General features: G+C 42.4%; 1 protein-coding gene across 5 annotated transcripts; it reads right to left on the bottom strand.

The window, feature by feature from the left end:
- Positions 1-2,118: 2,118 nt before the first annotated feature.
- Positions 2,119-17,792, bottom strand: RAP2C (RAP2C, member of RAS oncogene family). Of its 5 annotated transcripts, none has more exons than XM_082716996.1 (5): positions 17,656-17,784; positions 17,177-17,266; positions 15,289-16,065; positions 12,549-12,860; positions 2,119-4,608 (listed from the first exon to the last, which is right to left on the bottom strand). In XM_082716996.1, the coding sequence occupies exons 3-4, from the start codon at positions 15,559-15,561 to the stop codon at positions 12,582-12,584; spliced, it is 552 nt and encodes a 183-aa protein (XP_082573122.1). In that variant the 5' UTR covers positions 15,562-16,065; positions 17,177-17,266; positions 17,656-17,784; the 3' UTR covers positions 2,119-4,608; positions 12,549-12,581. The 5 variants fall into 5 exon arrangements, with proteins under 5 accessions (XP_082573122.1, XP_082573124.1, XP_082573120.1 ...); XM_082716998.1 differs by lacking the exon at positions 17,177-17,266 and having other exon boundaries at positions 15,289-15,449; positions 15,571-16,065; positions 17,656-17,781; XM_082716994.1 differs by lacking the exon at positions 17,177-17,266 and having other exon boundaries at positions 17,656-17,785.
- Positions 17,793-19,166: the final 1,374 nt, after the last annotated feature.

Here is a 19,166-nt window from a genome sequence, read left to right as displayed (position 1 = left end):
GCGTGACTGTACGGATGATCTCTCCATGGTATTCATTTCTCTTGGAAGGGAGTTTAGGAACGACCTCAATCGTAAACAAAACCAGAAAGCAAAACAAGCAAGCAGAAAAGCCTTTGTGCTGCAGAGGATGAAGGAAAATAGGGAGAGAGAACCCGTTTCTCATGCGATGTCACTGCTATAAACGAAGAGGGCCGGTAGGAGATGGCAAGGTCAGGGTTTGCTCAAGAGTGAACACCCATCGGCCAAACTGATTCCAAGACTGTAGTTTCTTAAAATACTTACTGAGCACCTATAATGCACTAGAGATAAGCACCGAGGACGAAGAGGTGACTTAGCACAGCTGTATTTGGAAGGAGCTCACGGTCTGTAGGAGAAGATGCATGAGCCGTAGTAATACCATGGCAGGACCACCGAGTTTGGCCATAGAGCAACGGCTCGACGCAGGGCAGCGAGCAGGTCTCGGCTGATAAAAGACTCGTCTGGGATCAGCTGCACTTCTGGGCCTCCATTCACGTTGTAAGTTTAGATAGAGAAAGGGTGCAGCTGAGCTCTGCCGTGGATCCGGGATACAGCTGCTAAATCCAACTGCAGTTCTTTTGGCATTGCTAACTGGGCTGGATTCTGCCTGGCGGCCAAAGGCTGCCAAATCCTGATTTAAGACATTGCCTTTCCAAAGAAAAATAGCCATAATGAAAATAGCTTATGTCTTACATAAACTCTTAGCAGTGTAACAAACACATTACCTTTCAATAGGACCCACAGTATTTTGTTACATATGGACTGTCACACTGACTTCAGTTATTTCTTGCTGTGTCTTATCTTTTGTCCGTGAGCTCTACAATTTTAATTGCACCCATTTGACTCTACCCAATGATAAATTTATTTTAAAACTTGCCCCAAAGAAACTTTCTCAACATTTTGATTATTTGACCTAGGCTTTATGAGCTTAAGGCCCAACTTTCTTGAGCCTTGATTTCAATCACAAATTAGTTCAAATGAGATAGATAGATACAGGTGAAAGCAGCAGCCTATGTGGAAAATCGCCCCTGCTTTGAATCTGAACAGGATGTCTTAGAGCTTTGGATTTTGACCCCAAGCTGCTATATCCCGGAGGCGTGTGAAGACAGGCAGAATCTCTGTGAGTAAAAACAACACGAAGAGTGTAGGGAAGGTCAGTAGGTGAGTGACCCGGCTGTCGCTAGAAGCAACCCAGAGTAGCTTACCGATTGACATCCCGAATGGATTTGACGCATCGGGCTAGAACCCCTTAGCTCTTCCCCTAGTCCATCCTCTCCTCAACTCTGTTATTTACTTGGTTAAAAATGTGGACCTTGCCGGATGAAGGGATACTACTTCAGTGGGGAGTTAAAGGGGAGGGACTTGACATTGAGAGTATCTGCATTGTAGAAAAGGGTTTTCGGCCTTCAAGGACACCACCTAGTACAGCATACACGTGTTGTGTGAGCCCAATTCCAGACCAATAACCCATTATAACAGTAAGAGACTTCCTGTGTTATGACATAGGTATATAAACCTGCCTGTTTTTCCAAATCAAAAAAAAAAAAAATCCAATCCATATATGTTCTGAATGAAAGACCGGTCTAAAAAAACATGGCAGTTAAAAATCCACTTAGTTCAACAACTTAAAAAACATTGAGTTAGGCAGTGAATTAAAGTGACTGGCAAAGACTGGATAAAACAAAGTGATAACTCGATTGTGTTGAATGTTCTTAATTCATTTGTTAGTTCAAAATTTAATTATATTGCTTAATACTGTCTGAAATCTCCTACACATGGATAATGTCCGGCCAACAGATTTGTAGTTGGACCACTCTCTCCAAATGTGACAAGTCACATATATCATTCTTTTTCACCCATTAGTTCTAATTTCTAATTTATTTGGAAGTGACTCAATTGATTAAATATTACATTTTAGGGTATGGGTTAGTTTCCCTCCCCAACATACGCCATAACTGTGACTAAGGACATAAGCGGACGTTTAATTTGGTTCAGTATTTACTACAATACAACACAATCATTTTGATAGAAGTAAGACAGATTTACAAGTTAGCAAATCTAGAACTAGTAATATATCAAAAAATTCAAGAAACCAACCTCGGTAATACAGATGTCTATTTTATTAAAAAAGTTACAAACAGGTGGACTGCAGGGTCATCTTACAAAATGACAAGAATGAAATCTATTGGAAAAATTTTACTTTTACAAATCTTTCTAGGTCATTGTTCAATGTTTGTACTTGTTATTTGAGATTTTTACTTTTCATTGATAAAGTTACAGTACATTAGATCCATTAACAGGTTACATGATTTTATTTGCAGAGCCCTACTGCAGTGATTTGAACAACTCCTAAACAGATGCCATAGTAAAGATGAGACATATATTTCATTTAATATTAATTTATTATCCTAATGAGCAACTTGACATGCAATCTAGTGAGGAAGCTAAAATAACTTTTGGTCCCTTTTCTTAAAATGTGCTGGAGAAACCACCTTTATATCACTTTCCCCTGATTCCTGTGATCCTAAGTGAATTCAGGTTAAATTTGCTGCTGAGATCAATCCTGGGGGCAGGGGGGAACTATCCATAGGAAAGAAACACTGTATATATAAAAAAATCATCTGCAGAAAATTTTTAAATCATCATGAATTATTTGATTCCTTTAGAATTTTGCACAGCTAATAAAGATGAACCATGACCACTTAACCTACTCTGTACCAACTGTTTGGTTTTTAAGTTTGGTATTAAAGTGCAAACTTAAATTAGGTATTCATTTCAAGTGGTCTGTAAATAAGGAACAATGTTTCAACTGCCTCCACCCTTACGATCTCACTATAAAATCCAAAATCTCAGATCAAGGGTTCACCTTGAGGGAATCTGATCAGGAATCAAATGCAACACAATTTTAAAAAAGGAAATCAAAGTTTAATCAATCTCTACATAATAATTAATGGTCATGCTGACCAATAAATCACATGAATGTAGATATCACTTTATTTGAACATCACACACAATATAAATTTAAATTGCCACACCCTTCCATAAACCATCACTGCATATATTAGAGCTTTCCTTGACAAAGTTTTTGAGCTATTATTATAGATCAAAAGTATAGTTTTGGTTTTTTGTTTTGTTTTATTTAGAAGCATGTTCAAATGACTAAAGCTGGGCTCCTGAAATCGAGAACTTTGGTGCAGTAGGTGAGCTGCAGTTACTAACTTCTGCAAATTAAAAGCACGCAAATAAACCAAATAAAAACCCAACGAGAAAATACTGTCAAACTTACAAAATTTTAAAGTTGTTGCTAGAAAAAGCGCTTGTTGTCAAGATGTTAAAACTGAACCCAAAGATTACAAGTTTCCTTTCTGTTTCTATACCTGTGTTATTGTTAAAATGTTCAAGTATTCAGACAAAATGTGCTGATTAGGTAAACAACATGGAAGGCAATGGCTATTAGAAGCACATTTGGAAAAAAAAAAAAAAATCCAAAAAACAAACAAACAAAAAAGCCCAGAGACTTGGCGCTATCCTCTCCTGTTACACAGATTTTTGTCTCTACTACGAACATGCTTCTTGAGAAATAACTAAAAAGCAATTGTGATAGTGCAAGAAAACTTTAACAAATATTGCTTTAAACTATTATCCAGAAAGACAAATATTAAGAACTAGAAAGCGTATATGATTTTATTTGAATTCAATTTTACATGTGCAGAAGTCTACTAGATGTCAATTACAAGCCTGACAGGCAAAGCTGAGCGATCTCTGTTTAGGTATACAATTAATTTACCATGGATACAATATCCCTTTTCAAAGGCATTGCTAAGTAGGTCATAACTAAATTTAGAACTTCACAGAAAGGAAAATGTTACTGCTGCAATTCGATGCTGTAAATGAGATTAACACATGTGAAAACCTAATGGAATCAAATGCTTAACTCTTCAGCTAAATGCTCTACCGTCAATTTCAAATATCATTTGGAACTTTCAGAACATGTTAATTACAGAAACACATCACAAACTGCACTTGAAGAAAAGGGATATTCCATCCATCAGGGTAAAAACGTGATCTTTAGTTTCTTTTTACAACACTGCCACACGTAAACAAAGTCTCAAAGTATTAACCAACCATTTAAAGGAGAAAGATTTTACAAATAGAATGAAGCACTGGTGCGAGGTAATATACAGAAGTAACCATTTGTTTAAGGCTCAATTTTTTTTCTCCATTATAACTTTCTTTTAAAAGGCATTGAGTAGGTAATACTGAGTTTGAGTATTTAATAAATACAAGTTGAGAAACTGATTAAAGAAATCAATTAAAATATTAAAAATTAATTCTTGCATATTAGCCATCAATAAGAACTTAGAAAGCTACAAAAGGACTGATTGATAAAGAACAGATTTTAAACATATGGTAAACGTGCTAAGCATTCCCGTTTAAGGTCAATGGATCTTGAAGGCCAAGGACCTTATGCACTGAATTAGATGTATGGCAACATGCTGTAATAGAGACAGGTTTACCAAGGCTCAGTTCTGCAACCCAGGTTGTAAGTTCTCCAAAGCAGCATCTGTGCAAATTTCCTCTGAGTTTTATCTGCAATTAAGATGAAAATATCATAAAAATATAGAAACAGATTACAGGTTCAAATGAGAATAATGACAACAGATCAATATATACGCAGAACTGGCACCAGCTGAACTATGTTAAGACGTAATTTTGCTGTGTTCCCCATGAGTTTAAATTAAAAAAAATAATTTTATGTGGTCAAAAAGAGTCACTGAAAATTAGAAACACTAGTGATGCACTGAATATAAAAATACTGTGTGTATCTAGCTATGCTGGTTTATTTTTAAATATATTATTATACTTCATACTTGTTTTATACTTTATACAATACTAAACATGTTCTTACCAGTTTACAAGATTGTACAGTACCAAAGTGGCAGATATTAACTTCTTCTTTGAATCTGATTTCTTCATACTTTTAATGGGAAATGGCATTAGAATAAAATACATCTTCATTATGAGCAAACTGGACGGTATGCAAAACTTTTTCAAAATGTTAGGTTTGGGGGAAAACTTAAAATAAGAAAATGTAATGCAATCAGGGCCTACCTACTGAGCACCTACTACATACCCCGACTTGGGTTAGATGCTAGGTGACAGCGGTAGTTCCCGGTCCCCATTCTGGTCTGCCCTGTTTTGGACATCCTCCCAACCACAGGGACCTCTCCTCTGCTCTGGGTTTCTCAGTCTCCACTCTCACGGTTGACACACTTTTCCCCTTCTAATTAATACCACGGCGGCAGTGGGGGAACCTATCATTCAGACACGACGTCCTTCAACTGTGCTGGATCACCGTGTAGCTTCTAGGGGAGTGGAATTACGTTTGTTTTTTACCGTAAAAGATAAAAGTTGTTAAATGAAGCCAGAAACAAAGAGTAGAACAGCAACTATGAAAGAATGCCAAGCAAAACCAATTTAAGACCATCTAGAGGCTCTACCAATATTTCTACATGCATAATTTTAATTTCATTTGACAGCTACACTTCTATTAGTGTCCAACCCTGAGAGAAGTCTTTATTAGCAGCTATAACATAAAAATGATTACTTTTTAAGAATGTCTCTCTGCTCATTATTGAAATTCTGCCACCTAAACACATTAGAAAAAATAGAAGAATTTGCCTTAGAAATTATTATGAAACAGTTTTTTCCAATTAAAATTAAAACTTTTTTGCACCAAAATTAACTAGGATGCTGGTTATTTAAGCTTGAGCAAGTCCAGTTTCCTCATCATTAAAATAAAGATAAAAATTCTTTCTTCAAGGATTGTGGTAAATATCACATAATCTGTGAAAGTACCTTAGAAAGTATGCAAATGTCAGCGGTTTTTTTTTCCATTTCTCAACTAGGATATAAATTCTAGAAGACTAGAATTATGTCTCTGATATCCAGACTGAGGGCCTTTATTTTTTAAGCCTTATTTGAATTTTTATACCTAAGACAACAGTATTTCTTTCTTTTTTTTTTTTTAAGATTATTTATTCATTTATTTGACAGAGAGACACAACGAGAGAGGAACACAAGCAGGGGGACCTGCAGAGGGAGAAGCAGGCTCCCTGCTGAGCAGAGAGCATGGCTCTGTCCCAGACCCTGGGATCATGATCTGAGCCGAAGGCAGAGGCTTAAGGACTGAGCCACCCAGGCGCCCCAACAGTATTTCAGTATATATGCAATTCGGTGTGAGACTTTTCAGTAATTCAGATTAGACTTTTCTCAATTGATCTGAATTAATAAATTTGCTGTAAATTTTCATCCACATTAAAAAAATAAATTATAAAGAATTTGGGATTTTCAAATATGCTTCTGTCTCTTACACAGTGAAGACTTGTAACATACGGTGTTTTAGTAATTCCGGCATTCTCTGAAATCAAATTGAGGAAGTAGTAATTATTTGTTTCTAGCCAAAATAAACACTAAGAATACAAGCCAGCTTATCAACCATAATCTACATTACATAAAAGGTGATAGATGCATTATTTCCCACTCTCTAAAATCTGCTTTAACATATGGTCCATCCACACTCCACAGGACAACACTCCAGTGAAATCAAGAGACAGATAAATCCTGGGTCAGACTCAACGACATTAATAGGAGGCATATCGTTGAACAAAGTATTAATACCACGTCTCTTTCAGAAGAGTAATAAATTGTGACTCTCTGCACTTACAAATCCTGAAGCAAAAGTTTGCATTAAGCAAAAAGGACAGTCTCTCTCAAGATGAGTTATTTCACAGAATGCAAAATATAAATGTTATTGCTGCACACTCTGACAGCAACATTTTCAGTATACTAACAACTCTCGTTCATTTAAAAAACATTCCAGAAGCTTTAAAGGCAGCTGGTCAAACTCATACTTTTTAACTCCCAGGATAGCATATCCAGACAGATTGCAAAAGTATAACTTGCTGTCTGTAAGACAGAATCCAAGTGATCCTTGCCCTCGACAATCAAGTGTCCAGTAAGACACCCAACAAATCCCAACTCTGGAAGCTTCTCCTCCAACTCTTGCTTAACTGGTCTCACTCTTTAACTTTTTTCCCAATTAGATTTTGTTAAGGAAGAGCGTGTGCGCGGGCGTGCGCGCGCAAACACACACACACACACACACACACACACACTGAACAGTCCAAACCTTCTGCTCAGGAAATGATGAAATAGAGTCTCCCAAGCGGGGTAAGTTGGTACCCGAGAGTACCAAACACATAACTGAAAGAACAAAGATCATTATTTCTGGCAGCATGAAGAAAAGGGAGATCCTTGATTCCAGACCAGCACATCATTTCACGTGGCAGCAGAATGCCCGGGATGTGAACAAAGGCTCCTGAGAGGCTGAGCAGTTTATGAATATCTTTTTAGCTTAGCTGCATTCGCCATTTCTACGAACAACACTATTTACTAGCATTCTTTTTAGCAAACATAAATGTGCAAACATAATCAATTTTCATTTTTTTCCAGTTGTAGACATATGATATTCTGGAGATTTAACCAAAGGAATTTTTTAAAAAATGAATTTCCCTTCCCATTTTTTTTTTACTTGGCATTTTCATATCCAAGTTAAATACTCAAACTAGGGCACTGAGCCTTGGAATGAAAGTGGGACCAGGCTGTAAGGAGTTTACGGTAAACCGGGGGTAGAAAGGAAGGGATAAACTGTTTATCTTCTGTCCTACACCTAAAATCTCCATAAATTTAAATTAATTCAATTCTGAGATCTCCGGTAGTAGGACCGTGTCCACTGCGAAGCAGGGTATGAGCCCAGTGACTGGATTCCAGCTGCCAGGTTCAGATCAGACCAGGTAGGGGACTGCTCTCGTCCACTCTAAGTCGCTTTTTTCTGAATCCCATGTTCCTAAAACTGTGGCGAATCAAAAGAATTTGGGAGTATGTTTTTTTGGTAGGGTAAGTTTTTCCAACAGCTGACAGGACTTAAGTTTTTCTTAGTGATATTATCTTCTGGATTTTCGAATTCCACTGAGAAGTAATCCCACGAGGAGAATCTTTCCTGGAGTATGGCTAGAATATTTCCTCGGTGGCAACTCTCCAACTCTATGATGCAATTTTTGTTAATTCTACTGATGGTTCATTCTAAGCCAGAGAGGTAATGGAGTAAAACTGAATGGCTCATATGCATTTCATTCTGCAATAAAAGCCCAATCTTAAGGTTAAAAGGAAGCAATTAAAGAGGGAACAGATATACAAGGAGCCATTCTAATCACAGACACCTCCACACCCAGAGTGGGTCTACCTAGGCACCTATTCACTCTGAACAGTCCCAGACCATGAACCTGTAGGCAGGGAAGTAGGGGATGGTGTCAGTAAAGGTCTGGGACAATTGGGGGGGGGACGGTTGCAGAAAGGACCCTCTTATGCCCCAGGTGCACTACAGATCTTTCTGGTACTTAGTGCTCCCAAAGCATGTCCCCTGCTCCACCCAGGGCCACCATGCTGCGGGCTGGAGTTTGGCTCACCATGGGAACTGGATGACAAACAAGCCTTTAAAATAAGCTATTTTCCCTACTCAAGGTGATATGCAAAATAGGGCAGGGGGAAAAAAAAAGTATCTACACTTTAACTCCTGCAACGGAATTCCAGCCCGGTATTTCACCCATAGGATTCATATTTAATTTGGATATGAAAATGCCAGCATTTTAAAGTACACGATGTGATTTAATTTTCGTGATTGTCCCTTTTTCGTTTGCTAAATCCTTAGCCCGTTGTATCTAATTAAAAGCTGGGGGACAAAAGACTAGGAACAATTCTGATTCCACGTATTTATTTTAAAAAAACCCTGAACATGCTAATCAATTCCGCAGTGTTTAGAAAGGGTAAGGCCAGCGAGACTAAAATGACATTCACAGATGATTCAGCCTCTCAGGAGCCTTTGTTCACATCCCGGGCATTCTGCTGCCACGTGAAATGATGTGCTGGTCTGGAATCAAGGATCTCGCTTTTTCTTCGGGCTGACATACATAATGAACTGAAGCTGACATAAATAATGATCTTTGTTCTTTCAGTTTGATTGCTGGTGTTTGGTACTCTTATGCACCATTTACTCTCGTTGGGAGAAGCCGTTCCGTACTGCACGGAGAAAAATAGGATCAAATCTTTCAGGAGCCCTTCAAACCATAGTAAGAACACCTTTTTTATTCCGGTTTTCTTTTCTTTTCTTTTCTTTTTTTTTTTAATAACTTTCATCAATACTGGAGTGAGATACAGAAATCCTTGAGAAATAATCTCTTAAAAGAATTTTATTTGCCAAAAGGGTATTTACCAAACTGTCACACTTGAAGGATAACTTTACTGCACTTCCCAACTGCCTTTCAGGGCTCCAACAGACTACTCCTAATTCAGGGATATAATTTTGCTCCTTTTTGGCGCTCTCTCGGTTTGGAAATCATCTCTACCCCTTCCCCATGCCCTTCACATCCTACCCATTCTTCTAAGACGGGGCTCAAATGCTACCGTTCCCTTATTCCTTGAAGTCAGTGGTTCTTAGTGACCCCTAGGAGCCATCAGGCAATGTCTGGAGATATCCTTGTTTGTCACAACTAGGGGTCGGGGAGACTGCTGCTGGCATCTACCTAGTAAAAGGAGGGACCAGGGATGCTGGTCGGCACCCTCCAATGCACAGGGCAGTCCCAGCAACAAAGAGCCCAGAGTCCTGACAAGTGGGCTCTAACTGGACGTGCGCTCTCCGCTCCCTGAGTGCCCGCAGCACTGGGATTCGCTTCTTTTCAAGTATTATGAGATGCCTAACAAAACACCCATCATTCTCCACGACAGTACACCCAAAGAGCCAATTGTCAATTATTTACAGCAACATACAGAGGAGCTATGATGTAGTTAGTGAAAGCAGACCAGTCTGCAGCCCCGACCCGGGTTTCCAGTATACTGTGGCTGCGCAGGAAGGCAGGCTTTCTAGGCCTCGGCGGCAGGTCCCCGGGTCAGTAAGGAAAGCCGTCACGAGAACAGCACGTAAAGAATCTGGGCTTCGGAACTCACACTAAGACTACAGCCAGTCGGAGGGTGAAAGGGGAGGAAACCATCCTGGGAGCCACGCAGATAAACAGGTGTTGGGCAAGAGACCGGTGACCCACATTGAACGGTGCTAAGAAATAAATGTGAGCAATTATCAGAAGCAATTCTTAGAACATGAAAATGTCCCCTTTCAATGAAGAGCAACTGCCTTACAACAGTCCCAACAGTTCTGACTTATCTGAATCTTATCATTCCTCACTTCTAAGTATTAAGGACAAGCATGGCTGAAATCACATTGTCAAAGTTTGATCTTCACTTTGGATCTGGGACTGACAGACTTCGGAGCTCCGTGGCTCAAGCTGCGGGATTCAGAATTCATCACCTATTTTTGTGGATAAATAGTAAGCCAGCATGAGCACGAGCTTTTCCAGGCATCAGGTTATAGATTCCCATACACATCAATTCCAGCTTATGTGAGGTCAGAAAAGAACAAGCATGGTGTGCTTTGTTCTAAAAGATCTCGGTCAGGAAATTTCCTTCAATACTTTCAGACATTCAGCTGCTTATTTTATTTCAGTGCTCACACCTCCAATGTGTATTCTGCTTACAACAATGAAAACCAGACAAAAAACTACACAGGCGACTTGATCTATTATGATTATAAAGAAATGACCAATTATTAAATTTAAATAATTAAAACATAAACATAGTTGGCTTGAGATATAAAGCAATTCGATTTAATCATCCCCGCAGGTAACCAAATGGATTAAAAGTCATTTAGATCCCACAAGCTGCAAAATGAAACAAATGTAGCGAGAACTCAGATTTCAAAATCACTTTAGGAACTACCCATTTGCCAATCTGAATTTTATTTCGTTTACTTCCTGTGGCTGTCTACGTTAATGCCGGAGAGAAAACTGGGAACATTCTGCGGGAGCTGGTTAATTTTTTTTTTTTTATAAAGATGTCAACACTAAAACATGTACATTTATGTCACTTCCCCAGTTAAAGGTGTCGGACAGAGTAAGAGAGCATAATGGTAAAGATGCAAAGATCACACAGATTTGTTCCAACTTGAAGCTGGCTTCCCAGTGGGGAGAGATTTAGGGAAACACGAACACGGGGCTGGAGCACCTGCAGATGCCTGTTCCTGCTTCAAACAACTACACTGGCAGCGTGATGCTATCAGCCCAACACAAGCTGGAACGCGGTCTCGACAGTGATGCCAGAGCAGGTGTAGCCAGGTGTTAGAACGTAAGTGTGCTCTCGTCATATTCGGACGCGCTAAAAAGGAGACGTGTGAAAGCATTTTGAATAAAGCACTGTTGTCATCCTTCATTTTCAAAGGTGACAGACACTCCCTGACGGAAGATCTTGTCTGTAAAGATAAACTGGGGACTGTTATTCTTTTCTCCAGGGAGCACATCTAAAGCCAGACCTTTGATTAGGAACCATCTCTGCAATCGGAAATGCCTGTTGCCACTTCCAACACTGCCTCGTGGACTTGAGGTGAGTCTTGGCTCCCAACAATCAATTCCGTTCCTGAGACTGCCAGACTAGTCCGCCGTTTGCTGGGGGTTTGCAGTCGTCCAGGACACTGGGTGTTTTATCTTGTTATGTAAGGGTTACTGTCTAAGTGAGATGAAACTATCTGCCCAATCATAAACTAGATTAAAAGACCACGATGCGAATAAAAGAATCCCACTTAAAATGCTCAGTCAGTCTTACACAACTTTGCTTTTTAAAAAATTCAATCATTTGAGAAAACTCTTATGAAGTTATCATTCAACTCAACGCAATGCGTGAAGGTTTTGTTTTTGTGCTTATTAACTCCATTATTTACTAAACGGAAGAGAAATGTTGCCTGGGACTGGGTGTGTCTCTTCTAACCCATCACAGAGGATTTTGCCAGATTTTCATTTGGACCATATGGTCATAATGAAGTCAAGGTACGCTGTGGCACTATAATTTGTTATTATCAGAGGTCACTGAAGTCCCTGAAGTGCAAGGTACAGATGAGCTTGATTAAATAATCATCCTGTTCAATCAAGCACTTGGATGATTAGTAAACTGATGACTTCAATTACAGCAGCTCTCTAGCCCGGGCAGAAAAGTGTGGAAAACACAAAACCCGTCATCTTCTGAAATTATTGCTGGATGTGAAATCACTGGAACAGGGAAGAGGAGTATCATCCTCTAACTCACCCCACCCCGAAGGAATGTTCCCGATGAAGCAGAGAGAACACTGATTCACCTTTACAAAGATAAATCTTAGTGACAGGAATATAGGCAGTCCCTTACCTTCATTTTGCTTATCTTTTTTTATTCTCTTCATTGAATGTTGACTATTTTGTGCTAAGGGAAATGTTACTTTAAAAACACACAAGGAAACTGAAGGTAGCACAACGTGTATTGGTATGAACCAGCTTTTTGTTAATACTCGATCAAAACCAAAACACAGTCAGACTCATAAGGTTCCATCAACAACTAACCTGCTCGGTATGGCCATGATTGAGGTTCTTTTTTTACTGGACAACGCAAGTTGTACAACACTGATCTTGCTTCTCGGGCAGGGATGAATAGTTCATTTGCCTGACGATCTCAGCAAAAAGTTCATCCACCATTGATTTACTTTTTGCCGATGTTTCCATGAAAGGGCAGCCCCATTCTTGAGCCAGAGCTCTGCCTTCTGAAGACATAACCTCTCTTTCTGGTTCCAGATCCACTTTATTTCCTACTAGGATTAGTGGGACTTTTTCATATCTCTTCACTCTGACAATCTGATCTCTCATGGGCTTGATATCCTAGTCAAACAATCACAAAGAGAAAAAAAGAATTCCGTTTGCATGACCGTAACAGGAGTATTACAATATCACAAGAAGTCATCCCTCAGGGAGTACAGAAAACCGAATCCAAAATAAAACTATACACCCAAATGGACAAAATAAACATTTTCCCCACCCAAGCAGGAACTGGATCATTTCCACACATCCCACCTGCTGGGTATCTCTCAAGAAAATAAAATGCAGGCTGCCCACGAACCTCGGGACTCATACTTCTTTCCCCTGGTCTGCACCGATATAAAAAGTAAGTTCCCAATTAGGATGAATCCATTTGTCCATAAGGATGTCTAGCTATCTCCTTAAACCTGCCAGCTTGTCGGCACTCCTGAAAACACCTGTTACCCTAGCACAGGCCTGCGGCATCTAAGCATTCCTAGTCCTTTAGCAAGTGTGCCTGTGAGAAAGAGTTTCAGCTGGGACCGAAAACACCGTGTCATGCCTCGAAGACCAGTTCAAAACAGACTTATACACTTAGATGTTTCATTTTAAATTTAACAGCAGGCCTTCATCCCGGTGAAATGGAACACCTTAAAATACACTAGAAACGAATGTGACAATAAGCAGCTCCTAGGAAGGACAAATGGCACTGAGGAGCAGTCGGTGGGAAGACAGTTACACTTCCCTTTGCCTGGTTAGGTTTTACAACTTCAATTTTCTCCCAAGTGTCTTATTTTTTCTAATTACAATTAATGATAAAAGACAAGAGCCTTAGCAATTCTCAGGTGGCATCAACTTTGGGCGAGGGGAGGAAGTGTTGCTTTAAGGCAGTCATACAGATTTAATACCAAGTTTCCGATTTTTAAACGGCTCAAAACTTAAAAGGTTTGAGTTAAATATCAAACGTGTTTAATTTGAAGAGTTGACAGTGAATGGAACATTCGCTTGCAGGATGAAGGAAAAACAGAGGACCGAAAATTTGTGAAACCATGATTATTTGGTGTTTGCACCGATTCCGTTTGATCATGTATCAATTCGGTCTTCTAGGTTAAGCTCTTTTTCCCTGTGTCCTTTTTCCCTGTTGTCCTACGGAAACACAAGTTCAAATGAGAAACCGAATTCATGACAACTGGGCTTGAAAGAGTTTAAAAGTCTCCGTTGAAATAATGGCAGTTTTCCACTCCCTATTTATGCCTGTAACAGAAGCAGATATAATGGAAATCATATGAAAAACCCTTCAACAGATTTTCAGCCTCAAGAGAGTCAGCTAATAGAATAACAAATCTCTGAGGGATCCTTTAGAAAGAAAATGCCTGTCAAATAGCACCTTTGGTACTTTCTGGGGAAAAATGCTTTTATGATACTATTATTGTTTTGGAATTCAAGCCCACATAAAACGTACTTTAATTTGGTCACTATACTTATGATATCTTTAAGAGGAAAAAAAAAAATCCTGAAGTTGCTATACGTGGTTACTGGAAAACTTCACTGGAGTACTGTAATTTAAATACTAAGAAAAGCGGAATTCGCACATTGTATTCGCTAAAGCACTTATGTCTCTTAAGCAAGCAACATTAAGTGCATATCTTTAAATGCAGAAAAAACTATCCATTTCCTAAATCAATGGAGGTCAATAGAATGGGTCAATATGAGGTTATTTATTTTGGAGGAATAAATAGCAACATTTACTGCATCTCTTAAAATAATGTTAAACCTTCAGTCGGTCTCCCACTGAAGGACAGGACAGATTTTCGGAAGAAACTGGACCACCGCCAGCTTGGCCACCCAGCCAGGGTGTTCCCAGATCCACCTATTTTGCATAAATACAGTTGGTGTTATCGAAAACAACTTGGATCAGCTGCAGAAGTTATTACTGCTGGTTATTAATTCTGGGCACTCGTCTTTTTAATCAGTAACTTTCCTTCACACACCCCCCCAAGTAAGTAAAATGCCTAGAAGGCAGGTCCTGGGTTCTTGTAACACTAAGATTTATGAATCTGGTTGGGAAACTTGGGTGAGAGAACACAGAGGAAGAGGTAGGGATACAGAGGAGTCACAGATAATCGGCTCCAAATAGTTTTCTCTGCAAAGTGCTCTATTTACCTGAGATTAGCTCTTAGATGTTGTTCCGTAAGTACATTCATCAATACTTGTTGAACTGAACAAGCAACTTCAGAAGGTTCCCTTCCAGGCTAAATATACACAGATCATTTCATCCTCACTTTTTTCTGACTCAAAAATAACTTTAAAATATTTGTTGACGCTTGTTACTGCAGACTCTCTCTATAGAAACAACCCGATACTTTTCCGTGCCAGAAGTAACCTCAAAAATGCGCCATGTCTAACTTTCAGAAGCAAAACATAGTCATTAACGCACGGTTCGAGCACACCAGAAGTAAATGTGGGATTACCACACCCCCTTCTAACAAATTACAAGACTCGCTTTGGTTACCTGGAAAGACTGTTGATTAACCAGGCTATAAACCAGGATGAAACCTTGGCCGTTTTTGATGTAGAGATCTCTCATGGAGGCAAACTGCTCAGTTCCTGCGGTGTCCAGAATTTCCAGCACGGAGGGGGAAGAGTCCACTTCGATCTCTTTGCGGTAGAAATCTTCAATGGTGGGGTCATATTTCTCAATGAAAGTCCCAGTGACAAACTGCACAGTAAGGGCAGATTTGCCAACCCCTCCGCTCCCTAACACCACTACCTTGTATTCCCTCATGAGTCTCACCTTCAGCAACTCCTACCAGAGGGAGGGAAAAGAACACCCCGCTAGCCGCGGCGGCTCGGGGAGGCGGAAGGTGGGCGGAAATCTGCGAACTGGGGAGGAGAGTGCGGAGAGGCAGAGGGCCCAACGGGGGAAGAAGAGGAAGTTAGAGGAGGGGGAGGGGAATGAGCCAAGTGTCGGGTGGGTGGGGATGAGGTGCTGATGCCCTTCCTATAGGAACCGAAGCCCAGGCAGGGGGCGTGGGGAGGAGGGCAAGCCCGGAGAGGCGGGGTGGGGAGACGCGCCGCGCCCCCGAGGGAAGCGGTGGGGGCCGCGAAACGGGAGCCCCCCGCGGCCAGGGGCGGCCCGGCACCCCTCCCCCGCCCTGCACACACAAAGGGGCCCAGGGACCCCGCTTCCTGCTCGCGCCGCCGGGCCGGCCCGGGCCTGTGGGCTCGGCTCCAGTCACTGCCGCCCGGGCGGGTCTCTGGGCCGCGGCTCCCGCGGGCGTCGTCCGGCCTGTGGGGAGGGTGGGGGAGCAGAGGGGGCACGTTACCCGCGGGGCCCCCGGCCGCCACCCGCTCCCCGATCCCTTCTCCTCTCCGCCAGCTCCCGCCCGGACCCGGCTGCCTGCGCCGCCGCTTACCCCGCCGTCCGCACCCGCCCGGCCGCCCGGGAGTCTCCGTCACGCCAAGGCCATGGCCAGCGGCCGGCTCCTGCGTCTCACCGCCGCCCCAGCGCCGCTGCTCGCGGAGGGGAAAGGGGCGGGGGCCGTCCGGCGGCGGCGGCGGCGGCCACTCCGGGCGAAGCCACCTCTTTTTTTTTTCCTCTCCCACCCCCCACCCCCCCAACCCCAACACACACCCGGAAGGGTTTCCCTGACACACTGGCTGAGGTGCCCCAGTTCCCCGAGACGGGCCGGGATCACTTCCGGTGGGGAAAGTCCCACCTCTCCGGGGCGAGCCGGGTGGCGCTGGGGCCGCGCCCTGCCGAGCGAGACCTCGGCGGGGGACGGTCTCGGGTCGCGGCCGCGGCCTTGGCAGAGGGCCTCTGGGAGAGCCTCCGACTGCCTTCCTTTCCCCGGGCGCAGCCGCTGCCGCTGACAGTCCCACGCCAAACCCGCCGAAGCCCCTGGGCGTCTCGGCGGCCCGAGGACTCGCCGGCTGGTTGGCCGGGGCGGGACGGCCGCGAATCGTCTGGCCTCCGGGAGAGCGCCGGACATCCCCGGGCTGCGAGGGACCCGGAAAATAAAGCGGCCAAGAAACTTTATTTTCCTCGCTGCTATTTCCGTCACTTAATGTTGCTCTAAGGAGCGCGTGCGAACTACCCTTAGACTTCACTGTTGCTCTGATTTCGTTTGTGATGTGCCTGCCACCGCCATGCCTGACAAATAATTAAACACACACAGTACTTTTATCATTTGGCAAATCTGCTTGACTCCATCAGCAAAGGCCAAACTCACTCCTTCCTTTCTTATCGCAAGGCTCAAAAACAACAGGAGTAGAAGCAGTCTTTATCTTACAGTAACTCGGTTTTGCCCAGATTTGATTCTAACCACTCTACACAGAAGGAAAGGTAAGCAATACTCAGGAAGAGTCGATGGGAAACTGTTCAGGCCTAGGAGACTAACTGCTTTTAATCTTTCATTATCTGTACGCGGCAGCTGGCATGGCTGGCTCTTCCACGATAAAGTTTGTTTTAACGGTCATCCTTCATAGTCCTTGAAATGCAAAAAGGAAAGACCGGCGTTAAACACTAAGTTTCTATTTTTAGATAAAATAGTTACTTCTTACATATCTTTCCTTCTGCTAACTTTCGATTTGTAAACTTTGTGTCAGATCCACAGAGCCCGAGGGCCAGAAGGCTGGGTGACTTTTTAGGCATGTCACTCCCTCTTTGATTCAAGCATGCACCCAGAGACCTGAGCAACTCGGTGGCCAGTAGAGTTCAATTGGTTCCAAATTCCCTTAGTTGCAAACCCTCACAGCCAGGCTGTATAAAAAGAGATTTATTACCAAACCCCAATGAGCAGACATTAGAAAACAGGCAGATCATGGTAGCGAGAAGTCCCACCGTGTCTTTCCCCGAGCGTTCCCCAATGTCACTTACAGTATCCAAAGGACAGTTTAGTTCAATTTCTCCTCGACTTAGGGCTGCTGCAATCCGTCCAGCGAAGTCCCCAGGTCTGCCTCCAGCTGGCCCGAGTCCCGCCTGATATCTGAGGCACTGCCCTCTGCTGGAAGAGGTTGGTCTATGAGTTACGAGTTTCCCCATAGGTCACCGCTCCTTCCACAGTGCTGTTGCCGGATTTGGAGCTCTGCGGCCCATCTCCCTGTCTAGCTGTCTCCAGACTGTCTGGTGGGATCCACAGCCCTCCACCAGCCCTGCTGGAAACAGAGTCTGGAAATTCCTCTTCTGATCCAGCAATCAGTGTTGAGCAATAAGTAGCAGGTCTCTGGTCTACTACTAAACTATCACAGACAGGAAACTCTTTTTGAGGTTGTCCCACCTGTTGGCAAGTCTCGTATCTTGGATTGTGTTGGCTAAAGTGTTTTGGACAGAGTTCTTTGTTTCTCCATACAGGGAAACGTGCTCCTACCCTCAGTACAAAGTCCTAATGGGTCACTCTTATCAGCTACAGAGTTGACAAATGTCACACTCCATCTGAAACTCCCTCTAAGCCTTCTTGGGAACAACAGGCTTCATTGCAGCAGCAGCAGTTAGGAAAGCAAACAATTGGAAGTAGCTTAAATATCCTTCAGTAGACAATTCAAAAAATGATTGTGAGCGTGTGTGTGTGTGTGTGTGTGCACTGGCAAAATGGATACTATGCAGCTATTTATTTAAAAGAGAAAAGATTTGGGGGTGCCTGGGTGGCTCAGTGGGTTAAAGCCTCTGCCTTCAGCTCAGGTCATGATCCCAGAGTTCTGGGATCAAGCCCAGCATCTGCTCAGCAGGGAGCCTGCTTCCTTTCCTCTCTCTCTGCCTGCCTCTCTGTCTGTCAAATAAATAAAATCTTTAAAAAAGAGAGAGAGAGGGGCGCCTGGGTGGCTAAGTGGGTTAAAGCCTCTGCCTTCGGCTCAGGTCATGATCCCAGGGTCCTGGGATCGAGCCCCACATCGGGCTCTCTGCTCAGCAGGGAGCCTGCTTCCTCCTCTCTCTCTACCTGCCTCTCTACCTGCTTGTGATCTCTCTCTGTCAAATAAATAAATAAAATCTTTAAAAGAGAGAGAGAGAGAGAGAGAGAAGATTTGTAAGTGTTGATATGAAAAGATGGTTAGGATATATGATGAGGTTGAAAGAAAGCAACATACTGAACAAAATATATAGTTGTTTCCATTGAGGTAAACTATGTGGAAACGTCAGCAAAAGTAGTTACGGAGCCATTAAAACCTGCAACAAGTCATAGAGTGTCGGGGAGAGGTATTATGAAAGAGCTTTCGGTTCTCTGAAACATTTTAATTCTTCAAAATGATCAGGTGTTATGGGGGGGAACAGGGGGATAAGTGTTTTTTTAAAGGAGAAAGAAAAGAAAGGTGTTGATCATCGCTTCCTCAAAAAGCAATATCCTGACTGTCTCGGGACTTGGTGGGCAGGTCAGCCTGTTCAACTTCGGCTGC

Source organism: Mustela nivalis, assembly GCF_964662115.1.
Source record: "Mustela nivalis genome assembly, chromosome: X".
In the NCBI taxonomy this organism is placed as follows: domain Eukaryota; kingdom Metazoa; phylum Chordata; class Mammalia; order Carnivora; family Mustelidae; genus Mustela; species Mustela nivalis.
Note: the sequence above shows the minus strand (reverse complement) of the source record. Positions and strands in the feature narration are given on the sequence as shown.

Excerpts from the sequence above, each read along its gene's own strand:
- RAP2C (XM_082716997.1), bottom strand. The coding sequence starts at position 15,561 with ATGAGGGAATACAAGGTAGTGGTGTTAGGGAGCGGAGGGGTTGGCAAA. Across the intron at positions 12,861-15,288 it reads TTAATCAACAGTCTTTCCAG|GATATCAAGCCCATGAGAGA; the intron begins GTAACCAAAGCG and ends TTGTTTGACTAG.